Raw genomic sequence first — 27,496 nt, forward strand, 5'->3', positions numbered from 1 at the left:
GAAAGAAATAGTAACACAATGTATAACAATTTCATATACTGTCTGACTATTAATAAGACGGGAAATTATGCAACCAAATTTTATTGATTTGAAATTTTATTGAATATCGAATGAAAGAGACAACACATCATAAACGCGAAAACGAACCCGTAACAAAGAGGATTGCCAAAAGGAAATCTTTCCATAGAAAACTATAAAAAAGTATTAGGATAGCAAGGAAATTTGGAGGAAAAAAACAAATTGACAATAATCGTAATCAAAAATTAAACTATTTAATATAAAACCTTTTAGCATGCGAGCATAAAAATTACTTGCACATTTAGCAAAATATTCTCGATTTTTCTTTAAAACTGGAGGAACGACTTAGTTTTCGATTTGATCCCATTTTTTTCTCTAAAAGTAGTCAGGTTCACTTGCACTTTGATGAAGTCGCTTAAAACTGTAATGCAAGTTGCACAGGGGCAGTAGCGTAATTAAGGGTTGGCAGGAAGGGTCTCGCGAGGGGCGCAGCAGTCAGGGAGGCGGCATTTCGACTGATGAAAAAAAAAAATTTTTTTTTTTGAAGGGTTTTTTTTTTTAATCATAGAATTTGAAAAACACTTCAAAAAATTTAAAAAAAAAAAAAAAATCGCAAGAAAAAGAGCTAGCAGGGGTATATATATACAGGTAGTTATCAAAATAATGGAAACACGTGGAAAAAAATTTTTGGGAATCGCTACTCTGCCGTAAATGTTCTGTTTATAAAGGTGCCCTTCTAACTTTAATCGCTCACATTGGTGACTGTATGGTGATCGAGTTCTGTGACTCTTTTGCTGCTGTTGTTCGCTTTTTAGACATTACAATCCACTTTAACACCCGTCGGTTTATTTCACTGAGCTTCTCTTTCCGCCCATTATTTTGTTTTGCCGAGTTCGTCTTACCGTGCTGTGTGTATGCTGTCATGACTTTAGATACTGTACTTTTAGATGCGCCAAAAAATTGAAATGTTTCAGTTACACTTCCTTCAGCTAGACGCGCTCCAACAATTTGGCCTCTTTAAAAATTTGAGAGGTCCGACATTTCACGGGCTTGAAAAAAAATCCAAAACTTCCAGAACTTTCGTTAAACCACCAAATAGTACCAGAATATGTACATTGCTATTTACAAAAAAAAACGTATCTTATTTCATCCTTTATTACTTACAAAGCGCATTCAAAAATTCACTTTTATTCTAAGGTGTTTATATTATTTTGATAACTACCTGTGTGTGTATATATATATATATATATATATATATATATATATATATATATATACATAATATCTACTGAGAAAGAACATTGGGCATCATTGAAAACAATTCTAAAAAAGAAAATAAGAAAAAAATTACAATGCTGCCTCCTATTTGTTGAATCAATTAATCAAAATGTTCCAAAAAAAAATTTTTTTTTGGAGGTCACAATGATCTCTGGTGACTTTTCATGTGGAGGACCCTGGAGGGGGGCGAAATTTCTTTAGTTCGCTAAGAGCGCTTGACCCCACACTTACGCTACTGCACAGGGGTGATAGTGGGCTCAAGTACATTTTTTGAAGACGGTATGAACTTTTCGGAAACTGAAAAAGCTCGACCTCCCTCCCTTTGCAAAAGCTCTTCAAATATGCATACAAATATTGGGGGAAATTTTTTTTTATGTTTCTCTCTTTTTTTTTTTTTTTTTTGCTTTTTTTAAAGTAATCTTCCAGTAGTAGAATGTGATTTCAGCTCAAAATTTTTAGAAACGGCAAGCCAAAGTTGTCGGAATTTTCGGATCACAAACACTCCTGAATGCCAACATCCTTGACTGCATGCAGCGACAGAAAATTCTCCCTTTATGAAGCCATAGCAGTCATTTGTGTTGCATAGTCTGGACAAGTATTGTCCTTCCTCATCCATTTATCCGACATCTCGTTGTAATGAAGAAAGGCAAGAGAGGAAACTTCTGTTCTGGATTTAAATTCTGACTCAGTAGATTTACTCTTTTCTCAACATTGCTTTTTCACCCAACTAATGAACCTCGATTTTACGTTTTTCTAAATGAACTAAGTTAAACAACGTAAAATACGGGAAATACATAGAAAGCAAAAATCAAATCGAAAAAAACTAAAGGTAGTAAAGATGACTTTCAAAAGATATAATATCAATATTTTACGAGAACAACATTATGATAGATACATAATATACACTGCCAGCTCAGTCATTTCATCTGAGGACTGCTTCAAATGTGTCAAATACCTAGCTTTGCCTTCAATCTTTGAGTTGAATTGAACCATTGCTGTGACCACTCGTCTGGCGTGCTAATTCTACATTAGCTACAAGTTGTTGTTTGGCTCTCTTGGCTCCTTTATGAGCTTTTCTGCCTCCAGCTCAGTTACTTCCTATTCCAGGCTGATGAGTTAAAAAGCACAAAACTGCAGTCCTCAGATGGAATGACTGAGCTGGCGGTGTATTTCATGTTTTTCTGCCTTAGCCCTGGCTTAGGGCGGTAAGTTACTGCAAAATTATAAGAGATGTTTTAGATCATTTTAACACATTTAGTTACGAATCCAGGCATTTAAGTTGGAAACAGTCCGTAATAGTGGATTGTTTTTATTAAGTTCAAAGAAAACGCAGTATATTCCAGGATTGAAATAGTTGGGAAGTTTTTTTTTTCTTGGTTTGTATGAGTAAGAGTTTCACCATTCGTAAGCTCTTCAATGCAATCTATAAAGAAGCAATGGGCTGTGCTTCCGGTTCTTCTTTTTCATCTTCAGTGGCGACGAGGAGTCCTGTAGCATTTCTGTTTTCATAGATTAACTTCAACAATGTGGATTAAGAGCACAAATGGAACATATTGCTTGTTTCAGAGCATTTCCTTTTCTTTTCTTTTTCTTCCCAGTAAAAACGTAAAATGTATAAATAACAAACTTAAAATCTGGATTAAATTGACATTATTAGCATAGCCAAACCTCGTTATTGCGACAACCCAGATTTCACGACACTCTGGATGTCCCGTCACTTTTTCAAAGTCCCAAACTTATGCCATATAATCTTAAATGTTGGATAATTCTGCATTTTACAACAGTGTAAAATGGTGAAACTCCGGTTACCACGACACTTAGAGTTGCTCAGACAGGATCAAACTTTTCTTTGCAATTGAAATTTTCAGTAAAATAAGGAAAGCATCGGGAAAAGTTAAATAATTTCGGACTTTGACAAAAGATAGGAGACTTGTATTATAGAACGCTAATGCCACCTCAAGAATGGCAGGGGGTGAGTAGATAAAGTCAGATTTCAGAAGAGAAAGACAATAGCTACCTAAAGCTGTAGGTGGTCTCTGCAAGCTTTTCCTGTGAGAAAAAGAGATAAGAACTACTTATTATATTGAAAAGAAACACAACTTTAAAGTGTAGAAAATAAATACAAAGCATTCTTTCGCTTTCAAAAGAGACTTGGCTGTCATAATCGAATCAAATTGCAGTCAAAAGGGAAGTCTCCTTAATCAATTTATTTCTTGCTGATAATTAAAGGAAAACATTTTTTTATAATAAAACTTCATGGAAAGTAGGAGTGTTAAAACTGTTACTCAATAATCAAGCAACCCTTATTGGAAAGTATTTTAGAATGAGAAAAAAAAGGGGGGGGGGGTTTCCCCTCATAATATTAGTTTTTCCCACCAATAATTCAAAACTACAATAAATAAATCAAACTAAAAACATCAAACTATTGATTTCTCTGTTAAATCTGTAATTTTATTACAAACTATTATTGGATAATGAATTGTAAAAGTATTCCGGTTATAATGTCACTTCGGCTGTAACGACACTTTGTTAACGTTTGCAAAGGTGACATGATAACAAGGTTCGACTGTATACGGAAAAAACGGGACTTGATGAAAAAAAATTTTAAATGTAGGGAAAACCCGCATTCCGGGAATGTTAAATCAGGGTTTCACTTTTTTGAAATGGCAATAAACGTCATGGGACAACAATTCAGTCGTGAAAAAGTGACTCAAGAATCATAGAAATAATTTTTTTTCAATAAACCAAAAGTGTACAAACATATTCGTTTTATTTCAGTGAATAAAAAACATTTAAAGAATTACAATGCCTTTTTGCTATTGTTCTTCAACACATAGTTGCAGATACAATTACATGTTTGCTAATACCAATAAGACTAGAAAATAATTTTGACAAATTTTAGGAAAAGCAATTCTCCCAATTTTTGTTTTTGTAGCAAAAGGGAAAATTGCATTGGTGTATTTCATATTTAAATATTTACAGTCAACACAAACAGTGGGAAATGCTATAAAAATTAAAATTTTAATAATAGAAGAAATGTGGGAATGAAAGAAAAACAAATTGTGACAGAAAAAGCAAACTTTTGGTGAGTAGATTTGAGTAAAATTCATGAATCAAAAAATTCTTACCAGTACAGAAACCAAGAGTAATTCTGTTTTATTTGAAACAATTCAGAATGAATAAGTTATTCGTATTTCATTTTGTAAACATAAAAGTTCATATTAAATTGATCTACACTGGATTAAGCAAGATCCTTGTTATTCACTAATATAATGATTGTTATTGCTTAAAAATAATTTTATTTCTTCAGGCATGAAAACAAACTTTTAAAATGGGAGGCAGATGGGAATTACACATTTTAAACTAAGTAAATGTGAAAAAAGTGCTACATTACATCATATGAAGAATCAGAAAAGTTTCTCTCCTTATGAAACCATAGCCTGTTGACCAATTATTACATGTAATGAAAAAACTAATTACTAACCTAGTAACTGAATGAAAAATGTCTTAGAGTCAGATTACACGACTTTTTTCAAAAAAAAAAAATTAACTGTTATCGCAAGAAATGCAATTTTACATCAAGAAATCATGTAATTAGATTTATCATTTTAGCATCACTGTAATCCGGCTTAATAACTGGACTAAAAATGAATAGCTTGATTTACTGTAAAATATACTTAATGTCATGTTTCATATCTTACAGACATTTTTAGTGAACTTTTATGAACAATATTATAGGTACAAAATCTTACCAAATAGGTTATTTGTTGATATTTCTTAAATATCACCCACTTGTTGTATTTAACAATTTTTTTAGTTAACTACTACACAGCAAATGAGCAATACTGCTTAGCTTAATGATTCTCAAATTAACAGTTTTGAATGTTAGAATTTTCCTTTGTTTTATAAACTGACATACTAAAACAGGAGCTGTTGTCAATTAGCCGTACATCTTATGAAAACATAAAAAAAACTCCTCTAAAACTTCTAAAAAACCACTTAGCTATAAGTATTTGCAAAAAATAACTTTTTTCTATTTCATGTTTCCTTGCTAACTGAAATTGCTCAATTTTATTTATGTAACTACAAATCCAAGTTAACATCAACAATTTAAAGACACAATTAATTCGCTTCCAACAAACTTTCAAATGCTAAATACCATATTCACCCTCTAATATTCGCTTTCGCTTGTAGTCGGAACAAGCGAAATGGCATGTCCTGGGACATGTTTACAAAGGAAACACCATGACCAGCAGGAAGTACAGATTTTCAATCCATATGGAAGCATAAATTTTCTCAGCTTTCATTACAACTGCAGTTAACAATCTTTGAGCTATCCAGCTTTGCCGCTGGTAGGGACTTGGTCCTAAATTCAACCTGCAGTAAACCTTGTTGAACCATTTAATAGAATTTTTGTATCATGGAAAAACCTGCAATGAACTGGCTTTTTGGTCAATGTGAACAAGGTCATGATTCAAGGCTCCCATTTTATACACAGAACGGAATCAAGGCAAAGGATTATTTTTAGTGCAACTTTTTTAAAAGTAAGTTTAACAAATTTTCCATAAAGTTTAAAGTCAATGCCACAATAGGAAAAATATACTTGGAGGAATTCATCTTTACATGTAGGATAATTGCCATGGTAGACAGATTTTTGTTAGGCCAATAAAAAGTAAGTTTATGTTATTTTACCAGTTTTAATTTAAAAACTGACATTTACTATTGTTCAAAGGCTGTTATAATATTGCCAACAACCATTTTGAAAAAAAATGTTAAAGGTTCAATTATACATCATGTCGTCGCCTCAGAGCAACAGTAAGATATCTTAGTGTTATTTCTGGGGGGGGGGGGATTAGATATCCTACTATTGCTCTGAGGCGACAATATAACTTCTTAGTTTCAAGATGCATGGTGATGCAAAACAGATGCCTTTGCCCAAGAGTTTTCCATTTTTGAAAAAATGTCTAGAGAAGTGTGTTTATTATGCAAAAAAGCATGGTAGTTATCAACGTAAACTGCATAACAAAACACTAAGTCTGAATTTTTACTGATAGAAGCTTAATCAATAGTTTTATAGCTAAAAATTATATTAATTGGCATAATCAATACCTGTTCGAACTTAATACTTAGAAATAAAATCAATAAACAAGTCATAAACAATAGGAATATTCAACAATAAAAGACATTAAGATAAATAAATACCTTTGTGCTGAATAGTAAAGTCAGACCAAACAACGTAAGTAGAAGCACAAATTTGTAAATTACAGCAGACACGTGTTTCGGCGTTACAGGGAACGCCTTTTTCAATGCAAAAATAATGAGCTTATGGATGAAAAGACATCCGACAAAAGCCAAGAGCAGATAAGCAAGCAGCTTAAAAGATAAAAACAGCGGATTAGCCAAACACCAATGACAAAGTTATAAACCGATCAGGAACCAATAGGAATGCAAGCAAAGGTCAGGAGCTTTCGCTTAGGTACGAACCCAGAAAGAAAGAATTCAATTGGACAAGGAATAAGCCGAAGCTTAAACAAAAAGAAAAGAAATTGTCAGTAACCGTGAACCGCAAGAAAGGAAAAGCAGAATGGAAAACCATGAAATAAGATAAACAGAAACAAAAAATATTCGAAAAAAGGAAAAATAAAGATAAATAGAAGAAAATTGGGGGGGGGAAGGGTGTCAATCAAGACAAAAAGGCAAAAATAAACAAAGGAAGATAGAGAAAAAAAAAAAAGAGGGGGGGGGGGAATGGGGAAAGGACAGTATTAAAGATATGGGAGCCAAATGTTAGAAAAATATGGACTTAGTTAACGATCTTAGTGCAGTTCCATATTTTTCTAACATTTGGCTCCCATATCTTTAATACTGTCCTTTCCCCATTCCCCCCCCCCCTCTTTTTTTTTTTTTTTCTCTCTCTATCTTCCTTTGTTTATTTTTGCCTTTTTGTCTTGATTGACACCCCCCCCCCCCCCAATTTTCTTCTATTTATCTTTATTTTTCCTTTTTTCGAATATTTTTTGTTTCTGTTTATCTTATTTCATGGTTTTCCATTCTGCTTTTCCTTTCTTGCGGTTCACGGTTACTGACAATTTCTTTTCTTTTTGTTTAAGCTTCGGCTTATTCCTTGTCCAATTGAATTCTTTCTTTCTGGGTTCGTACCTAAGCGAAAGCTCCTGACCTTTGCTTGCATTCCTATTGGTTCCTGATCGGTTTATAACTTTGTCATTGGTGTTTGGCTAAACCGCTGTTTTTATCTTTTAAGCTGCTTGCTTATATGCTCTTGGCTTTTGTCGGATGTCTTTTCATCCATAAGCTCATTATTTTTGCATTGAAAAAGGCGTTCCCTGTAACGCCGAAACACGTGTCTGCTGTAATTTACAAATTTGTGCTTCTACTTACGTTGTTTGGTCTGACTTTAATAAAAGACATTGCCAAAACTTGGAACAAATTTTGAAACAATGGTACACATGATTGTATAATCAATTATAGGAATTTTAGGCTACACAACAGTTTAAACAGTAGAATAAAAATATTGGTTTTCATAATTTTGTCAATTGACTAGTTACAACTAGCTGTTTTCATTTCTTGGTAGCACATGGTAGGGCATCCGGAAGTGCCCTGCACCTACCCTTTGCATGGTTCATCGGTCTTGGTAGTACAGCAGATTCTGGATTAATCCTGGATAGTCAGGAAACACCTCGGCAGTGCAGATAAGAGAATATGCTGGATAATCCAATTTACCCAAATTTTGGTGATACATTTTTAAATAATCATACAAAATATAAAATTGCACAATAAGGCATTACTTAATACAAAATAACTTAAAAAAAAGTATTTTAAAAAGGGAGAAATTTTAATGTGTGTCTGGATTTAACACTATATAACAGAAATTTACTTTATTGTTTTGAGATGAACAAAATTGTAGACATTTTTTCTGCGTTTTTGCTTTCTCGACAATGAATTCAGCAATTTGCTTAACTATTTATTCTGCACCTTTCTCTTGTTCTAGATAATTTAGGAATATTTTTGGAACTTTCTGGGATTATCTCATCACGGTTAATTGAGGTTTTACTGAACATTAAAATATATATATACAGTGAAATCCTGTTACAAAGAATGCTAATACAACAAAGCTTCCGTCTCAACGAAATAAAATTTCAAGTCTCGATTTCATTTCTATTACACTGCTTGAATTCTATTATAATAAAATTCTGGTTACAATGACAAAATTCGCAGTCCTTTAAAGTTTGTCGTTACAGGATTTCACTACAAAACATACTGTTTGAAAAAAAAAAGTATTTCAAGTTTAAGTCTCTTAAAATTGGCAAAATGTACCTGAAATTTAATGGATGAAAAAAGTTATAAAATAAAATAGCCACTTTAAATAAAGGTGTAAGGACCTGCTGAAAAGGTACAATTTTGTGTTGGAGGTTATAAAGGACAAATGAACATGTCTGATTTGAATCAAATCCAACAGATAAGTAAGAAGAAGAAATAAAAAAGTGCCTGTTCTTTGACTCTCAGTTGCAAAAGTGTAAGATTCTCCTGAGTAGAGCAACAAAGAGCAAGATTCATTTTAGCACTGATTTAAAAATTGTCATAACAATTATTTTAGTTAGTTAGTATGTTGAGCTTTGAAGTCAATGTTTTTTCAGCAACAATACATATCCACTGGCGGAAAACGAACATAATTTTCTAAAACAATGTACGCATTCATAAAATGATTTAAAACAGGATTCATACATAAAGATTGATAAAATTAAAATATATTAAAATTTAACAAAAAAAGAAAAACAAACAATTTTTTTTAAAAAAATCATTTAAAGAGAAAACAAAACAAATTTTTGTCGCAGATGCATTTAACTAGCAAACTAATAAGCTAAAAGACAACCACCAATTTGATACACAAAATTAATAATTACAAATTTTTTGAACAAAAGCTAAGTGAGCTGTACCTTCTCACAAAAGATTCTTTTTAAAGACATGACAAATAAAATTTACAGAATTTAGTGTGTCTGCCTTGTTTAAAGCACAATAAAGTTTATATAAGAAAAAAAAAATAAGGGATTAAAAATCAGAAAATTTCTCAAAACTTAAAAGAAGTACTTATTTTGCAAATTTCTGACAGAATGGGAAGAAATTTCCCCAGAAGATTACAAAACAGATACAATTTCAGCTCATACGAAAACAACTGTATGCAATGGAGAGAATAAATAAAAGAAATTAAAAAAAAAAAAAAGAAATGAGAAAGAAAAAGAAGGCATAACCCCATAGTGTCACTAATTATGATGAAATCACTGAATTCAGGACGAACTACTAGTGTATTATGGGATTTGTTTAATGTTTGTAACTTTCTCCCTTCTTCCCCCTTGTAGCAGCATTTTATATATCATGAAAATTACAATGAACTTGCAATATTACAACTAATGCAATATATACAACGTACAACATGATAGTTAAAAGAACCAATAACTTTATTTTCATAGATTTAGGAATAATAAAAGCTTAGAGAAAATTTAAAGACACCAAAGAGTCAAAACTCAACATTAAAAAAAGGAGTAACTTACTGAATATTAAAAAAAGTTTTCATTTATTCATTAAGTTATACATATTTTTGTTAACTGTTGATATTTCCAAGCTAAATAATCAACTTTATGTGAAAATAAACCATTTAAAATTTCAACTTTAAAATGCCCATTTTAAGCATAAAATTTGACACTGAAAATTTTGAAACAAAAATCAAATTTTTATTTTAATGAATAACAAATAATAGAGACACACTACTAAAATGGAAATACAATGCAAATAACTACAATTGTTGCTTCAGAAAGAGAATAAATTTAAACACTTACAAGCAGACATTTTTTGAAAAGTTCAAAATTCTTTTCTAACAATGTTCAGAACTATGGTTTCATAAAAATATTTCAGCAACAACCAAAACTAACTGAAACAAAAAATTTCAATTTTCTTTTCTGCATTCAAATTTCCATTTTAAGGCAGAGCAGCACTTATGTTTGATGAGATTTAAGTCGGAAGATTTCGACATAAAATTTCATATGACTGCACCAGTCTCTAAATTTTTAAAACAGTACTTTTAATGGCTATATGCAATGAGATTATAAATGAATTCCATGTAAAAAGTCCATCAACAAAATGGTCTTTTTCAGTAAGTCAAAGCTAGAAATAAATAGCATAACTGTTGTTACTAATTGGATGTGAATATATCACATTTGCAGTCTTAATTTGGCTAATAAAAGTCCAATGAGAAAAACAAATATATTACAGCTTGCCTTTTTGTATGCACTAGTCCATCACTGTCAGCATGACTGCAAGTATTACTGATTTTCATGTTTTTCTCATAAAGAAATGCGACTGCATAAAATGGGGATAATTTATGATGTTCTGTCCACAAATTTCCCTCAGAAATAGCCGAAATTTTTTTTGGAATAAAAATTCACATAAAATGGACAATCTTTGAAGACATTCAGCATAAATGTTCAGGAAGCTTCCAAGTCATCTTGTAGCACACAAAAAGTCTTGAAATCTATCAAAACGTAAAAATTGGAATGATGTGCTTGTTTCCTCCCTTATCTATACAGCTACTCCATGAAGAAAAGTCCAGAGCAAACTTGGAGACTATAATTTCATTGGCACGGGCTAGGTTGTCTTCCATGTTTTTTCTGAAAAATTCACAAGTATAAAATTTATCTAAAAAGTTATTTCCGTAAAACTATTTTGTTATGAAAATTAAAACAACTAATTTGTTGCAATTGTAATCAGCAATGTAAATTGAAGACCTCAGACCACAAAGGGGGCAGCTTCACTTTTTGAGAACTTTCAAAACTCACAAAAACATTTCAAAAACTCATGTTTAAAGATTTTTGCCTTTATATTAAATGTTATGTTTGTATTCCCCTCTATGAAACCAATTTCAATGGCATTTAATAAAATATTATAAGATCCGATGGGTTCTGATGTTGACACAAATGAGCTTTGTAATTTACAAATTACAACTTAACTTATTCACTTATTCATCACTCATTTTTTAATTCATATTAATACTTATATACAAAAGCTATTTACAATTATGAAATAAGTCATGAACTTCTACATTTTATGCACCTCATTTCTTCTCAAAGGTATTCCGGTCACTTTACCGCGCCTATTCTTATTCTCTCTCTACTCTTCACTCCTCGCTTGCCGCAAAGACTCATGGGATATGTTGTTTTCTGCATGGCGTTGGCTTATTGAGCTCTTGCCAGGCAGCCATTGGTACAAGGCTCCTGGTCTGGGGCCCTACAACATAATGCTCCCAATGTTTTATTAATTGTTAAGCACTGGGTCTATCCCGTTCTTGCTCCAAATGCAAATACTGTAAAAGCACTCATTTTTGTGAGGTTTAGTTTTTGCAACTTTTGCAAGCCTGGCTAGATGTGAAAATTTAAACCTCGCTAAATATTTTTCAGGTTCACACTCTATTCAAAAGAAAATTTTCTATTACATTTCCAAGACTTTTAAATGACTTCATAAAAATTTTCATGACCTTGTTTCAAGACAAGAATAGTACTATTAAATATCAAACTTTCAAATTTTTGAAAATGAGCTTTAGCAAAACTTTTAAGTGAATGCTGCTACCTTATCGAAGCACTGATTTGGGATTAAAAAAATATCAGCGTACACTGCAAAAATTATTTTCATCTGTCTGTATCATATAAATTTAAGTAAAGTAAAACTACAGTGAATTCAACATTCTGATGCTTAAATGTCTATTGAATATTTAATAAGTAGGCGGAATGATAATGAATAGGATAGAGGTTGAATAAGTCATTACTAGGTTTCAAAAAATTTGCATCAAACAAATATTGCCTTCTGTTGTCAACAGAGCATTGAATCATCTATGTAACTAAAGAGTATTTCAGTTCTTTAAAGTAAAGCGAGTCTTGAGTAAATTCACTTTTTAAAACCAGATAATAATGAAAAATTATTCAGTAATGAATAAATCTTCTGATTCAAACTTATTTACACATTTACAAATGCATATAAATTAATAGATTTTGGGAATTCCAGAACATAGTGGTTCGAGTATGTCATAGTTTATTCCGAGTCATGACATTAAACATGACAGTGGGCCAGACGGATCAGTTTCACGGGTTGTGTGTTGGGCACCACTGCTTTTAGAGTACTAGAAGTCCTCTATTTCTGTATGCCACTGCCTGACTAAAGATCTTCGTTGTCTAAGACCTTCACTAAATTAAGATAAACTTGATATTCAAGTTTTTACAGAAGATACAAAGAGGTAGAAATGAACTCAGATGCAATTGAATTGCGATTTTTTAGTGGGGGGTGGCACAATCAAGAAAGTGAAAGTCCACTACTACAGATTATAAAATTAAAAGAGCATTGAAAATAATGGTACATTCAAATTTGGTGATGTCCAAGCAGTAAAATCACATTGCAAAAAGGGAGGGCGGCAGCTACAGAAGCAGAAGCAATAGGATTTGAAAATTCAGATGTGTTTTTGAGATTGTTAAAATTTTCCAGTTTTAATAGCTTTTACATGCAACACTGTTAAATCACTCAAGACTTCTTACCCTCTTTCAGCTAATGTTAATTTCTCTTTGCCCAGGACATTTTCCCACGACTAAATGAATAATCAGGACTTATAAGCTATAGCACGTAAAAAATGTGGGATGCCTGAAAAGACCCAATTTCCAAACACAACGCTTGTCAGAAGACACGTTATTTCCCTTCCAGTTTTTTTCCCCTTCGCAGTTCATGAAACTTAACCCAGAGCAGAATGGAAATTATTTTTCTCCTGAGAAGATTACAATCAGAGGTCTTTAAGTGTCTATTAGTCAACCCTTTGAATTCTTTCTTTCAAAAACTATGCTACTGGAAGGAGTTTCAAATGCTTTCGCCCTGGAAACAGGGGTAAAAAATCAAAAATCAACTACTGTAACAGTTTTAGAGCGGATTAAATTGCATTTTGGAGCAGCAAATCGTGATTTTGGAGAAGTTCTGAATAATGTTTTTAATGGTTACCAAGCTCTGTTAAGACATTATTTCTGACAAATAGCATAACTTAGAAATACTAATATTATGGACATATGGACACACACCTATTCACTTTAGAAACTCGATCTAAGACATTGTGATTGAGATTTGAAAATTTGTTCTAATACCCTTAGCAAACTACATAAAATAAGCAGACACCACTTTTTTCCCCAAGGCTTTTTTTAACATGTCGCATTGATTCAGAAATCGCCAAAATATTTGAGATTTAGGTAAATTAAATTACTAATAACCACCCAGTGACAATAACTCAATTGTGCTAAAGGTGCAGAGACCATAATCGTGCTTTAAAATTTTCACACAAATTTTGGCCTACATTTCCATTTTGCTCTCCCCTGAATGAATATTGAATTTTTTCCCAGGTCGTCTGCATATGCTATGTAATTAAGAGCATATGAAAATCCGATTAAAGGATCCCCAAGTTGATTATTGCAAGTTTTCCTGTGTACGTACCTATGTATGAATCTCACAGGATTTAAAACATGTATGCTGTAAGAAGGCTGAAATTTGGTACGTAGACTCTGAGGGTAGTCTAGTTGTACACCTAGACTTTCAGTTGTATTTCAATGTTCCAAAAAGGGTCTCATACATGTTTTTCATAGCAAATCAGTGTCAATTTCAATGCAAACTTAAGTGATGCTGTAATTATCATTTGGAGATATATTGTCAATTTAACAACAAATTTAGTGAAAGAAAAAAAAGATTTTTCAAATCTGGTTTCAATTTTGCGCTATTGAGGACATTTAGCAGAAATTCATGGGGCATGCTTGGGACAAACTTGGTCACTAGGTGGCGCAACATGTACAATTGGTATTCTTTACTTCCGGTCATTCCGTTAACGTGCTTGAGCGTAAGCAAGGAAGAAAACTAATTTTTTCCAGTGCTAAATACGCGATTTTCTATACGTGAGGAAGCTAAATCAATTTTGAATTTAATGTATAACAAATAAAAAGATTGCGGTTTCAACTTTGAGAGAAATACTAAAAGTTGTGGACGTTAAAACAGAGGTCTAAAGCTGAATTAACAGGGGTAGAAGTGACCGACTTGTCACATATAGGACATTTTCCACAAAAAATATAGGACAAATATAGGACACATTATATGAATAATTTTGCTATGAAAAAAGAAATACATATCATATATTATTCAGTTATTCTTATCAATGATTTTGTTGAAAAAAAACCTCAAACAAAATATTTTACATCTATAATGACTTCCCTGTAGTTGAAAGAATAATTTTTGAAAAAAGTGTGCTTTATAGACTAAATAACTAAACAAAATTTGAAGAAAGATAATTTTTTTTTCCCTCACTCATGACCCAAGTACTAATTCCACTGCTCTTAGATTTTATATCTAAACTGAACCCTTTACCACTTGTATTAGGAACAAACAGAGCTTGAGAAGGATCCTTCTGACGTTTTTCAGAGTTTTCTTTATGCTTGAATGTTTTAGCATGCTGCCTTAATTGCGAAAATCCACTATTGCTTATGGGCACTGAACAGTTGCAAAAATGACAAGCGATAAAATCCTTTAGTGTACCATGCACCAAAATTTGTAGAATTAATGTCCTCCTGATTCACCAACTCCACACGAAATGTTGTTAAGCAATGCGATTTCGCCATTATAATTCCACTTATTACAACAAACTACGTTTTAACATCATAAGGAACTAATTATTCCACGATCCCAAAATTCCACAAAAAGAAAAGATTGCAAAAAGAAAATTAGAACATTCCGATCAGAAAATGCACTGAACGCAAAAATATACCAACGAAAACCATGATGGAAAACAAAACAAACAGCTGTTTCCCCCCCCCCCCCCAATGCAAAATTCTAAAACCAACTTCAGCATTAGTTCTCGAAACTCCACCCACTATAGAGTGACGTCACATTGCTGTAGCTAATGAGAGAAGATGCCTGTTGCAGAATTTAGTCAGTTGAGTTTTTTAATTTGAAATTCGTTTGGGCACGTACTTTCAGCGAAAAATCCGATGTCAGAAAGTTTATTTACCGTTCTTTTTAAAAGATATATATGGTATAAAACGAGAATATAGGAAATATAAGACATTTTTGAAAAATATAGGAAATATAGGACGATTTTGATGCTTTTTTTGAAAATGTAGGAAATATAGGATATATAGGACTACTTCGACCCCTGAATTAAGTACTAGGAAGTATAGATAGTTTTTAAATGGTGGTTAAAACTATAAAATAAAAAAAGTTATAATATTTCAATAATTCTGCAGCTAACATAAAATGTTCTCACATTTTAGTTAAATATTTTCTCATTGTAAAAAACAAATATTTAGTAATTATTTATTTAAAAAAATATTTATTTCTTTATTTCGACGATCAAAACTGCAATATTTGACACTAGAATAAATTTTTATATGCTGCAGCTTAATTCTTTTGCAGAATGTACGTTTCTCTAGTTGATGGTCAAATGTAACGTAAGAAAACTTAAAACGTTACCGCTCTCATATTTTTCAAAAATTTCATTTTCTTTTTTTCATTTTACATTCACACATCAAACTGTACATAATTTCCATATAACTATTAATCGTTTTTGTCCAAATTATAATTCTATTCTCCCATAAAATGTGCAAAATATGACAATAGAAGATAGAATGGCAACTTTATTGTTATATCAGATTGAAAAAAAATTAGATATGAAAGCTATGTTAGATTTTTATACCTTATCAAAGACTCTTGTTTTTATCAAGCAAAGGGGTCGCTCCACCGAAGCACATTCAAATTAAATACAAAGGTCACTTGCTTTTTTTTAAAAAAAAGGTATAAATAACGGTAGCTAAGTATAATAACATTACAATAATTTTATAAGGATGAATTTCCTATATTTTATTTAAAACACAAAATATATTTAAAGGTCATGCAAACAGTTATACAGGTGTGAAGTAATATGTACCAGTAGTACCCTAACAATATAATACATAAATAATTTTATGCACTGTAGCAGACAAATTACTTTCGGGGGGGGGGGGGTCTAACAGGCCTCACATGCAAAGAAAATAATAAAAAAAAAAAAAAAAAACTACTGTACTGGTATTGGCCATGTATGTTAAGATAAATGGCTCTAAGGGATTGTTGACACTCAAATTCACTCCTCGGTGTGCAACTAATATTATGTACTTAAACACATTTCTTTTTTTTTTAAAGTTTGGTGGAAAAGGATTTTCAGCACCAGCTCCCCAGGTTGTCTAATTTATTCTTTAATTCATAGCTAAGACTATAAACAAAAGACAGACAAAAAGTAATTTAAACAGCTAAAAATCTATTGGTGTTATTATGCATATGATTCTGATTTCAGTTGATTATGAAAAAGAATTTAATCTGTACGTAACTAAAATAGAACATTTTCAAATACTAATATAAAAGATAAATATTTTCTTAAAAATTTAAGTTTGAAATTAAGTAATACAAATATTCAGCTATTAGTTTAAAATATTGATAAAAACAACTAGGCAAGACACCTTTATCTTCAAACTAAATAATGCAAATGAATAAAAAAATAAAATAAAAATACACTGTACTAAAATTTCAAAAATATGTACACTTCTGTCAGTAAGATGCAGTATAAGTGGTATTGATATTCTTTTCATCAGCATGTTTTATAAAACAATAATAATTCATTCCAATCCTAACAATTTTGATTTACATTCAATAGAAAACTACAAAACGGAATGGACCTTGTGAGCAGTATGCCCTTACTATACTTATAATTATTAATATGCCAATTTTATTTTTGTTCAATGCATTTTTTTTCTTAAAATGTTAAACATAAAAAAACCATGAAATGCAAAACATCGATGTTAATCTTTTCTAACCTGAATTTTTAACTTATTTCTCCTCTAACAGCAAAAAACAACAGTATGTATAAAATAATAAAGGTTCCTAATATGTATATATTTATCTGTACATAGAAAAATGCACATTTCCCCCAGAGTAGAAATCCTTATGTTATTCCTTATTTGTTTGGAAATAAGTGATTCACGCTCAAAGCTTACCCTTTCAGCTATTTCAATCGGAATTGCGACAGAAAGGGTATTAAAAATTAAGTCTACGGTAAAAATATATTGATGTTTTGAAAAAATATTCACATAAATCTTTTTGCAAAAAAACAAATCTCGTCGAAAAAGAAAAGAAAAGAAAAGAGTATTGTAACATCAAAGACGCATCGGAACTCCTCATGGTTTCTATGGCAAGACAAATGCGGCGGAATAGCCGGAAGTAATTCATACCAACATTCGCCCGGGCGCGTGAGGAACTATGGGAGTTTTAGCATGCCCCATTGAATCACGCTAAAATTGTCAACATTTGGAAATGAATTTCAGCGAAACACTTTTTTGCATCAATTTGAGATGAACTAGGGAGTAAAATTATTGAAGTGATTTCTTGCTCACTCTAAAGCACTATTATACTGCAGTTGTATTTTTTATACACGTTCCCTACAGTTTTTATGCAATTTTAGATCACAGACGCTAATAAAAGTACATCTTTCTTCATTTAAAAGTACAATACAGGGTGCTTTTCCATTAAGGGTATGTCACTTGACTGCTCACTTTTTTACTTCTTCAACCTAAGCAAAAATTAAAAAAATAAGTTTACATCATTACCATGTTTGCTCCTCTTTTTCATTTAGCATTTTATATATTCAGCAGTTGGTTTAACATTTTGCTTTTTTATTTTTTTAATTTATGTGGCGACTTAATTGAATATAATTTTTTAATTCATTTAATGGCATGTTCACTACTTAGAGGCTTATTTTACATTTGAATGCATTCCTTCAATTATTTCCTTGATTTTATTTTCATTACAGTGAAACTTGATAAAAGTCCATTGAAAAGACAAAATAAACACATGATATCCCCAAACAAGTGGCTTCTATGTAACTTTGACCAAAAATGAAAGCAATGAACAAAATTAAAAATGATCCTTAAGATTTAAAATGAGCCAAGTGATTTATGGCGGAAAAGTATCCAACTCTCTATGTTTACTTTTTCCATACTTTTATGTGTATGAAAATTTCTAAAATGCTTATCATTTAAAGAGTATTACTCCTTTTGAAAATATATGAATTTGCACACCCATTCTTTTGAGTTATTCAAAAACATCTATTTTCAAATAGATGTAATAGGAAGTAGCGTGAGTTCACATCAGATTTTTTATAAATATCTTATATAATATTGGTTGGAGTTGTCTCACTCTTGTACATCAAACTGATAACTTTTCTTCATATATTTGAATGTAAAACACAAAACTGTCAAGTATAACTGTCCCCCTTCTAACACGAAAATTGTCAATATAATGATGTAGCTAATTTGGACAATCACCGATTCAATTGTTTAAGCTAATCCTTAATTAAAAAATCTCAAAGGAAAGAAATAAATGTAAGTTTGATTTAAAGTTCTAAGAGATGAAACTTAAATTAAAAATCAATAAGTGCACATTTCAATAAAGGCATTGAAATAAATTTTAAAACACATTCAGTTTTTTAATAAACAAGTATATTACTTATGAATTTGAAATGATGTTTGTATCTTTAATTTTTTAACTTTACTTCAACAACTAAAGTATGTTTTTTCACATCAATTGCTTAAGTATTATTTTAAAAATACCTGATGTTCAGGACACAGCAAAGAGAAATTTTCAATATCCATCTGGCAGCCTGTCAAATGTTTAAAACAGAATTTACTATAGTAGAAATAAATATTATATATATTTTTTTTATTTATAAAAAAAACTGCTAATCAGAAATAAAACGTTCAAGTAGTGAAGCATCCAAAAAATGTGTGATTAAAGTCTAATTTAGCAATAGCTATGAACTACCCAGAAATTTATGGGAAACAACGAACAAGGAGTACACGGAATTTCAAACAGTCGATCTAAAGATTAAGAGTTACTAAAAACCAGGAAGCATAACTTTAATAATATTAATTCAGAACAAAAGCAACAGATGACAAAAATTTTCCTCCCAAAATGGGCCTTTTACAAAAACAGTTAAACAGATAACTTTATCCACAGACAAAAATATTTTACTTATCCTCTCCCCCCCTCCCAAGTTTATTTCCACTCAGATAAATTGAAAAATTTTGAAATTTCTTGCATAAAATGTTTTTATACATTCATAATAAATACATTTTAACGTTTTTCCCTTTTGATGTCCTTCAAATATTTTTGCATGGTAAGTATTCCACATGAAAACGCAAACTTTGATAATGCAGGAACTATAAGATACTTTATTTCTCAGTACATCAAGCATTATTTGCTACTTTTCTTACTGAAACTAAATTTAGTAGGACTTTTATATGTTTCTAATTATAATGAACTCTTTAATTAAACTCTATTTTGTACAGGAGGAGAAGCAAAATTTTCCTTTTGTTCTAATGATAACATATTTTAATTTGATTCTTTTTTGCAGACAATCTAAATCTTCCCGAATCTAAACGAGATTGTGAAGAAATCTTCGCGGTAAGTGAGCAGGAGACAGAGATTCCTATAACTTATTTTCTTTTTTAACTGCAAATCACTGTTGAAAAATTAATTCAACAACTGAAAAAAAATCACATCCTATCTAAAATTAATAGTTGAATGACAATTTGACTAACATGGTTAGTTTTTAGCATTACAAAAGTAATTACAATAAACAATTGAACATACAACAAAAGTAACAATTTAAAATCAAAAAGAAAACTGTAAATTAAGAGTATTTCACAATTGTAGCAGAAATAAAGAGAATTTCAGGGAGTCCATGACAGATCGCAGACCAATAAAGCTTTCCGAGTAATTTTAGTTTTTGACCAGTTGGGTCAAGTTTCGAGCAGGAGAGGAGATGAGTAGTAGTATTCATGCTGCCAGAATCACTCTAGAATATCTTGTGGAGGTGCTCTGCCAGGCAATCATGGCCTGTACAGAGCCTAAAAAGAGCCACTTTATTATCCGCTTGAGGTTTATTATAGTAAGGCCTCCACATCTCTTGAATTTCGGCTCAAGGTTTGCCGTTCGAGTTGACTTTAAATTTTTTTTTATTAGTAGCTAGATATTGCACGGCTTTGCACGGTCAACCTCGAAAATAAAAGTTAGATTAAGTGATGCATGTTCAACAATCAGGCTTGAACACAAAAAGGAAAAAAATCTGTAAAACTTTCCCACAGATTGCGGAAAAAAACAAAAAGAAAAATTCTTAAAATCCCCAATCAAAGGAAAAGCCTCAAAAATAAAGTCAGAATTTTATTTGCTCACATTCGATTTAAAAATTAGCAACAGATCTTTCTTCTCGATGATTTTCTTCATGCTACAAATTTTATTAAAAGCATTGTTTAACAATGAATTTCTAAATGAAGGCTTACCTACAGTTTAGCATGAAATTAGTTTAAACAGTTATAATTCACATTCTAACTACCTTGGAACATTGGAACAAATTTTATCTGATGCAGAAAAATTGGGGATTTCTATGGATATTTTATTTTAACTTTTGAGAGCATTTTTTGCTCAACTTTTGGAAAAATGCCAATCTCTCCCCCCCCCCCCCCCCCCGTACATTCCATCTTGGGTGCCCAAGTACCTCCCTGCCAAATTTGGTCTAGTTTCAATGAAACTGGATTTGTATAGGAAATATACACACACTCATATATATCATCGCCTCAAAGCAACAGTAAGGTATCTAATCACGGGAACTGTTGTTCCCGGGATTAGATATATTACTGTTTCTGAGGCGACAATATACACATATATTGTTTTTTTTACATAGATTGACAAGTGTTTTTTTCATAATTCTATTAGGGAAAAAAAATGGATTCAAAAATTTTTAAATATTTAAAGCTTAACACTTTCCAAGAAAATACAACAAAAGAACCAACATTTTTATTTATAAAAAATTTGTTTTTTTTTTTCCAGAAATAATAATTACAATGCAAGAATGAGAGCACAATATACAGAAAGTCAGAAAATAAAACATACAACTCAAATTTTGCCAAAAAACAAAAGCATGAAATCTTACTTTCACTGAAAAACTATACAATATTCAGGTATACTATTTAAAAGTAAAAATAATAATCAGTTTTTCAAAATAGATGCAAAATATATCTGAAGGTATAATTCAATGTTTGTTTTTACTAGTTTATCACAAAAAATTCGTGATCATTCATAATCATTCTTTAAATGAAACAGTATTTTACTGAAGATTCAAAAACGGGCATAGCAGAAGATGGGAGAAATTTTCGGCAAAATGTGTCAATCTTGCTAATACAATTTTATGGTTTCGCAAAAAAGAAAAATGGGACCAAGTTTAAAAATTTTAAATGATTAAAGTCATAAATTTTCTCAACGAAGGCCAGAGCCGGGTTTCTAAGTTAAATCTGCCCTTGCGGCTTTTTTGGCTTGCACTTGGGGGATCATTTTGGTGTCGAATAAAAATAATTCAGCCAAATTTTCAGCTCTTTATTTCAATCAAACTTCAAGTTTTCAAAAAAAATCTGTTTTCTCAATTTTTATTTTTTTCATAGTAAAATTCAAAATTAATGAATGGTAATTTTTCCCCTTATTCTTACGAATAAAATACATGAAAAATTATTAGTCATATTTTTTTAATGAAAAGTCAATTTTTGGCATAGGAAATAAAATTTAATTTTTTTTTCAATGCCTTTCTGAAAAGTGTTACTCACCAAATTTTGTCATAAAATGTCTCTTATACTCTTCTACACTCAGGAATTTTTTAGAATTTTTTAAAGTGGCGGAACAATACGAAAAAAATCAAAAAGTGATTTTTTTTCATCATTTTGCGTTAAACAGTGCAGCATTGCAAGTAACAAAGTCAACAAAATGCTTGGGTTTATCAATAGATCTATTTCAAAGAAATCTAAGAAGGTTCTTCTGCCTTTATAAAGGAGTTTAGTAAGACCTCATTCGGAGTATGCCGTTCAGTTTTGGTACCCTTATCCGAAGAAAGATATTTCTGTATTGGAAAGGGTTCAAAGAAGGGTAAATAGACTAGTAAGGGAGCTTTCAGATATAGATTATGATACCAGACTTAATAGGCTTAATATGTATAGCCTGGAGCAAAGGAGGATCAGAGGGTACATGATTCAGTAATTTAAATTTATCAAAATGAAAGATGTTAATGGATTAAATTTTTGCACCGAAAGCAGGACGAGGGGTCATTGTTTTAAACTATTTAAATCTGAGGCTAACTTGGAAATCAGGAAAAACTACTACTTCAGTAGGGTCGTGGGCACTAGGAACAGATTACCGGAACAGGCGGTAATGAGCAAGGGGGTGGATAGCTTTAAGAGGGCCATTGATCTTCAGTGGGAACTAATTGACTAGGACCAGCCTAGCTGGGCCCAGAACCTGTTGCTGGTCGTCACATTTGTATTGTATTGTATTGAAAATACACTTTTAACATATTTTAATAAGGAAGACTATTATAAAATTAATGTTTATTATTCTTCCATCATTCGTTATGAGACTTCTTTTAATATATTGGGATCAAAAAAATTCTTTAAAAGTTGAAAATTCGACATTAAATTTTTTTTAGAAGAGCAGAGTTTCTGTTTTCATAATTTTATACATTTTCTTTTCTTGCTATGATTGCATCGTCTATTTAGGCTGCAAAAAGTGTGCAAGTAAAAGCACAATTTTATGCCTACTTTAAGTTTTCTTGGAATTCTTTAGTTATTTCTTTTTCTCTTGTCATTTAAATATTCTTGTGATTTACACTATGTATCGCTTCAATGGTACATAATCTATTTCAATAAATCTTAAGTAATCAAGCAAATTAGGTAGTATATGAAATTTTGGTTGAAATATGCTTTTTGGACTATTTTGAAATACAAAAAAAAAAAAAGCTACTTGGATCTGCCTTGATTGGTCATTTAAAAGGTATTAGTTGGTCTGCCTTGTATATTTATATACCTAATAGGACTCCTGCATAGATTTAAAAAAAGAAAAAGAGAAGAAAAGAAAAACTATTTTGGAAACTTGCATTACCTTAAAAAATATGAGTTTCTAAATTTATTAAGTCTGTAATTTATCTATAAAGCTTTGCTAGTTATTTTGCATTAATTAGATTTTTACTCTTTGCAATAATATGTAAAATTTATGAACACATTTGGGGGAAAACAATGAAATTTTGCAAAAAAAAAAAACATTTTTGAGAAAAACCATATGTTTTTTTTTAAAAGCAATGTTGTTTGGTTTAAACCATGGTTTAAACCAAACAACTCTGTTATTAAGTATACAATTTCAAAAGAAATTCCTATAGCCAGTTTAATAAAAGAAAAAAACTCTGCACGGCCAAGTTTCTGAATTCAACTCATTCAAGCGCAAAGATTAAGCCACAGTCACATTAAGTCATTTTAAATCTCAAATTTATATACCTAAGAATAAGAAATATCCTCGACTCAAAGCAATAGTAAGATATCTAATCATAGAAATAACACTAAGATATCTAACTGATGCTCTGAGGCGACTATATGCAGGAAGAGCAAAAAATTATGTTAGTTTAATAATAAAATATTAAAATATACCAGTCTCTTTGGCACAACTAAAATGATACTGCTCCTTGCATCCTTTTCCCCAGCATCCAACAGTAGCACCATCTAATTTACAGTGACAACAAATCTGAAAATAAAAAAGGAAACACGTAAATACAGGTACACCAGAATAATGAACTTTAATACCTTGGGGGGGGGGGGGGAGGCCCATTTTAAGGAACAAGTTGATTTCACTTAAAACTTATGACCTTAACCCCTTGCCTACATGCCTACATATTTTCTTGCTCGGGGAAACTTGAACATTAAAGAATGGCAAATTGAACAAGGTATAAGAAAAAATAGACATTCTGAGCCTGAGCCTCAAAGTTGATTGCTTTCAAAGCAAATTTTGGTGGGACATGGCTCTTGCATATATTTTGCAATGAACTAGACCAGGTTTCATACTCAATTTTGAAAATTAAAATTAAGGAGTTTTTAAGGAGTTTTGCAGGAGTTCATTTTACTTTTTAAGGACTAGTTTTTTGTTTAAAGATGCATTTTTTTAAATGTATTTCAGAAAAAATATGTACAACTGTAATATTATTTATTTTTGCTTTCATACAATACATGGAATGGACAAACATACTAAATTTATAGTAAAATATGAATTTACTGCTTCTTAAGACTTGAGCTGCCTCAGAATCAAACTCAAATACGAGGGGGGGGGGGGGGGGGAACCATTGTTGAAATGTTTTATTTTGAAAATAAATTTTAAAAAAAGTGACATTAACTGAAAATTAGTATTTTTTGAAAAACAAAACAGGTACTAACAATTTTGTAACCAAAAAAAAAAAAAAGACTTTAAATTAAAAAAAATCAGATTTTTTTTTTATCAAAAAAATTACAAACCCTGCCAATTACTGATGTTATGCATGTATTAAAACACTTAAAGAAGCTGAAACAAAGATAAATTTCAGTCAGCGATCTCGTACTTACTTTCTGACACTTGACTCTTAAAGAGCATGAATTTCGTCACAAAATTTTCAACTTAATGATTTTAATAAAAATACAAATGAACTTAATCTTTGCCTCTTCACAAATCATAGTAAGCATCATAAATACAAAAAATCTTATACCCATGGCAGATGCAAAGAGATTGCAATTTTCAAAATGAAATGTGTTAAAACAGGGCTGTCCAACTGGCAGCCGTGGGCCGCATGCGGTCCGCCAAGACATATTGTGCAGCCCGCACCGATGGTGACATACATCAATGTTGACATTCCTGCCCTTGTAAAGAAGGCGGATCGGCCTCAGTTTTCCCATTAAAATGTAAGCAAATTGTTTTATAAGGTAACTAATAAAGTTCTTGCCGTTTTTACTTTGCCATTGAAATAAGTGATCATATGGCATACAAATTAGTGTGTCACGTGGTTTAAGCAGTTGTCAAGTATGCAAATTAGTGTATCACGTGTTTTAAACACCAGTTGGGCGAGATCAGCGCTATTGGGACCCATACAGTAGAGTAATAAAATGTAAGTGCCAAAGGAGCTCATTTGGTGTTGTTTGCTTTACGATTTCAAAATGGGCTTATCAGCAGCTGCATCAACTCGTCGAATATGTCAAGCATTTGGGAATAGTGCTATAAATGAACGTACAGCAAGGCAATTGTTCCAAGAATTCAGATCTAGAGATTTGTCTCTTTGTGATGAGCCTCGTAGTGGACGACCTTGGATGATGAAGCCCTAGAGTCGCCATCAATAGGGACAGTAGCCTAACATGTGGTGAACTTGCACAGGGTTCATACACTTTTGGTTAAAAAAAGTTCCCTGACTTTTTCAGGTTTTCCAGGTTGTTTTTTAGAAAATTCCAGGTTACTCGCTTCATTCAAAATTTAAGTTTAAATAGTAATATTTTTAAAATAATTAAAATTGTTTAAAGTAGCGATGCAGAAGAACTGAAACTTCTCCCCTTAGATTAAAAAAAAAAAACTTGGGTTTTTTTTTTTTTCGTTTGTTTTCTCTGTCAAAATTTTAAGTTTTTTTTAAACATTTTGTTCAAAATTGTTTTAATTTGTTTACTATTTGTTGAAAACAGAGTACTTTCAACTTATTTTTGCGTTTCTTTGATGTCACGCGTAATATTATAGCGTTTTGCTGTAGTCCTGCAGCAACCTTTTAGCATCCGCTTTTGGTTTACAATACTTTTTATTTTCTTATAAGTAGGTTACACAAAACATATTGAGCAAAATGCAATGCTAAATTTCAGTATAAATATGATTAACTTGTTGCATCAATCGGCATACCATGTAATGCATAGTAACAAAAATCAACTCCGCCAATCATAGGCCAATGCCAATAATCTTTTTTTTTTTTTTTTTTTTCACATATTAAAGGACGCTTACATTAAAATTTCAAACTTTCTTTTCCAGAAAGTAATAGTTAATTTTCAAAAATTCATAACTTTTTGCACATTTAATGTTGTTTTCAATATTACACATTGATATAAACGTCCAATTCTGTTTCTGGAAGTTTAAGTCTACTTCCATTGTGCAAACGATCAAATATGGCGACAAAGTGAAAAATTTAAAATAATAAGTAGATTTTTGGATTTGTAGTATAAAAGTAGTAATAAATAATTAATAATCCTTAAAAAACTACAATAAAAGCAAAATAGTCAGTATTTAGCACATAAGAGTCTAAATCAATTAAAACAAAAAAAATGTTATGAAGATTAAATTTTGCATTTTTCCAGAAAATAATTACAAATTATCCGGAAAAAAAGGGCACAATTTGTGTTGCTTTCAATAGTTTGCATTGCAATTAACATCCAATGTCATTTTCGGGAACTTAGGCATTTGAAAAAGTCTTGTGTACTTCCATCTTGGGAATGACCAAATATGGCGGCTATGCCCAAAAATAAGAAATAACTTTTTTTTAATTTGTTGCATGAAGACAATTAAAAAATAATAAATCTTCATGATACTACAATTCATTGAAAAGTTTTTATCACATTTGCGTCAGAGGCAGTGAGGATAAGATTAAGTTTTAAGAACAAAATTTTTCATTTCTCAAGAAAATTATTACAAATAATAATAGAAAAACAATTTGCAGACCATTTTTTGTTGTTTTCATCAGTTTTCAATTAAAGAAAACATCCAATTCTGCTTTGTTTTTAGAAACTTAGGCATTTTTGGATCGTATCTACTTCCATCTTGTGAATGACCAAAGATGGCGACTACGTTTCACACGTAGCTGAAATGATTTTCCGATAAAAAAAAAAAAAAAAACGATTTCCCCAGATCGACCCTCCCATCTACAGGTTGTGCTTCCGAAGCAGTAAATTGTCTTCTCTCCTGTTGAGTTTGTGCATAATTGCTGTTCACCTGATTTTTTTTTTTCCCTTGGGAACTACTGAGAGCCAAAAATGGCGGCTGCTGAAGATTTTTTGGGTCGCCACTTTTTTCATTGCTTTAAAATTGTTACAATTTTTTTTAAATACATCGATAAAAATGAAGATTAGATCTTATAAAACGAAATTCCCTGGGAAAAAATTGGGAAAAGAAAAATTTTGGGGACACATTTGGAAAATTCCTTGACATTTTTGACTAAGTCATTTTCCCTGATAATTCCAAGTTTTCC

The 27,496-nt window shown here is 31.2% G+C and overlaps 1 protein-coding gene across 1 annotated transcript in view; it reads right to left on the minus strand.

Annotated features, from left to right (window-relative positions):
* Positions 1-10,035: 10,035 nt before the first annotated feature.
* The window catches only part of LOC129216680 (uncharacterized protein CG5098-like), a 55,488-nt gene continuing 38,027 nt past the window's right edge, over positions 10,036-27,496 (minus strand). The window contains exons 5-7 of the mRNA XM_054850895.1: positions 23,913-24,006; positions 19,005-19,054; positions 10,036-10,976 (exon numbers count right to left, since the gene is read on the minus strand). Coding sequence (XP_054706870.1) covers positions 10,941-10,976; positions 19,005-19,054; positions 23,913-24,006 — 180 coding nt within the window. The 3' untranslated portion in view covers positions 10,036-10,940. The remainder of the gene's footprint in view (positions 10,977-19,004; positions 19,055-23,912; positions 24,007-27,496) is intronic.

This window comes from Uloborus diversus, chromosome 2, assembly GCF_026930045.1.
Source record: "Uloborus diversus isolate 005 chromosome 2, Udiv.v.3.1, whole genome shotgun sequence".
Taxonomy (NCBI): Eukaryota; Metazoa; Arthropoda; class Arachnida; order Araneae; family Uloboridae; genus Uloborus; species Uloborus diversus.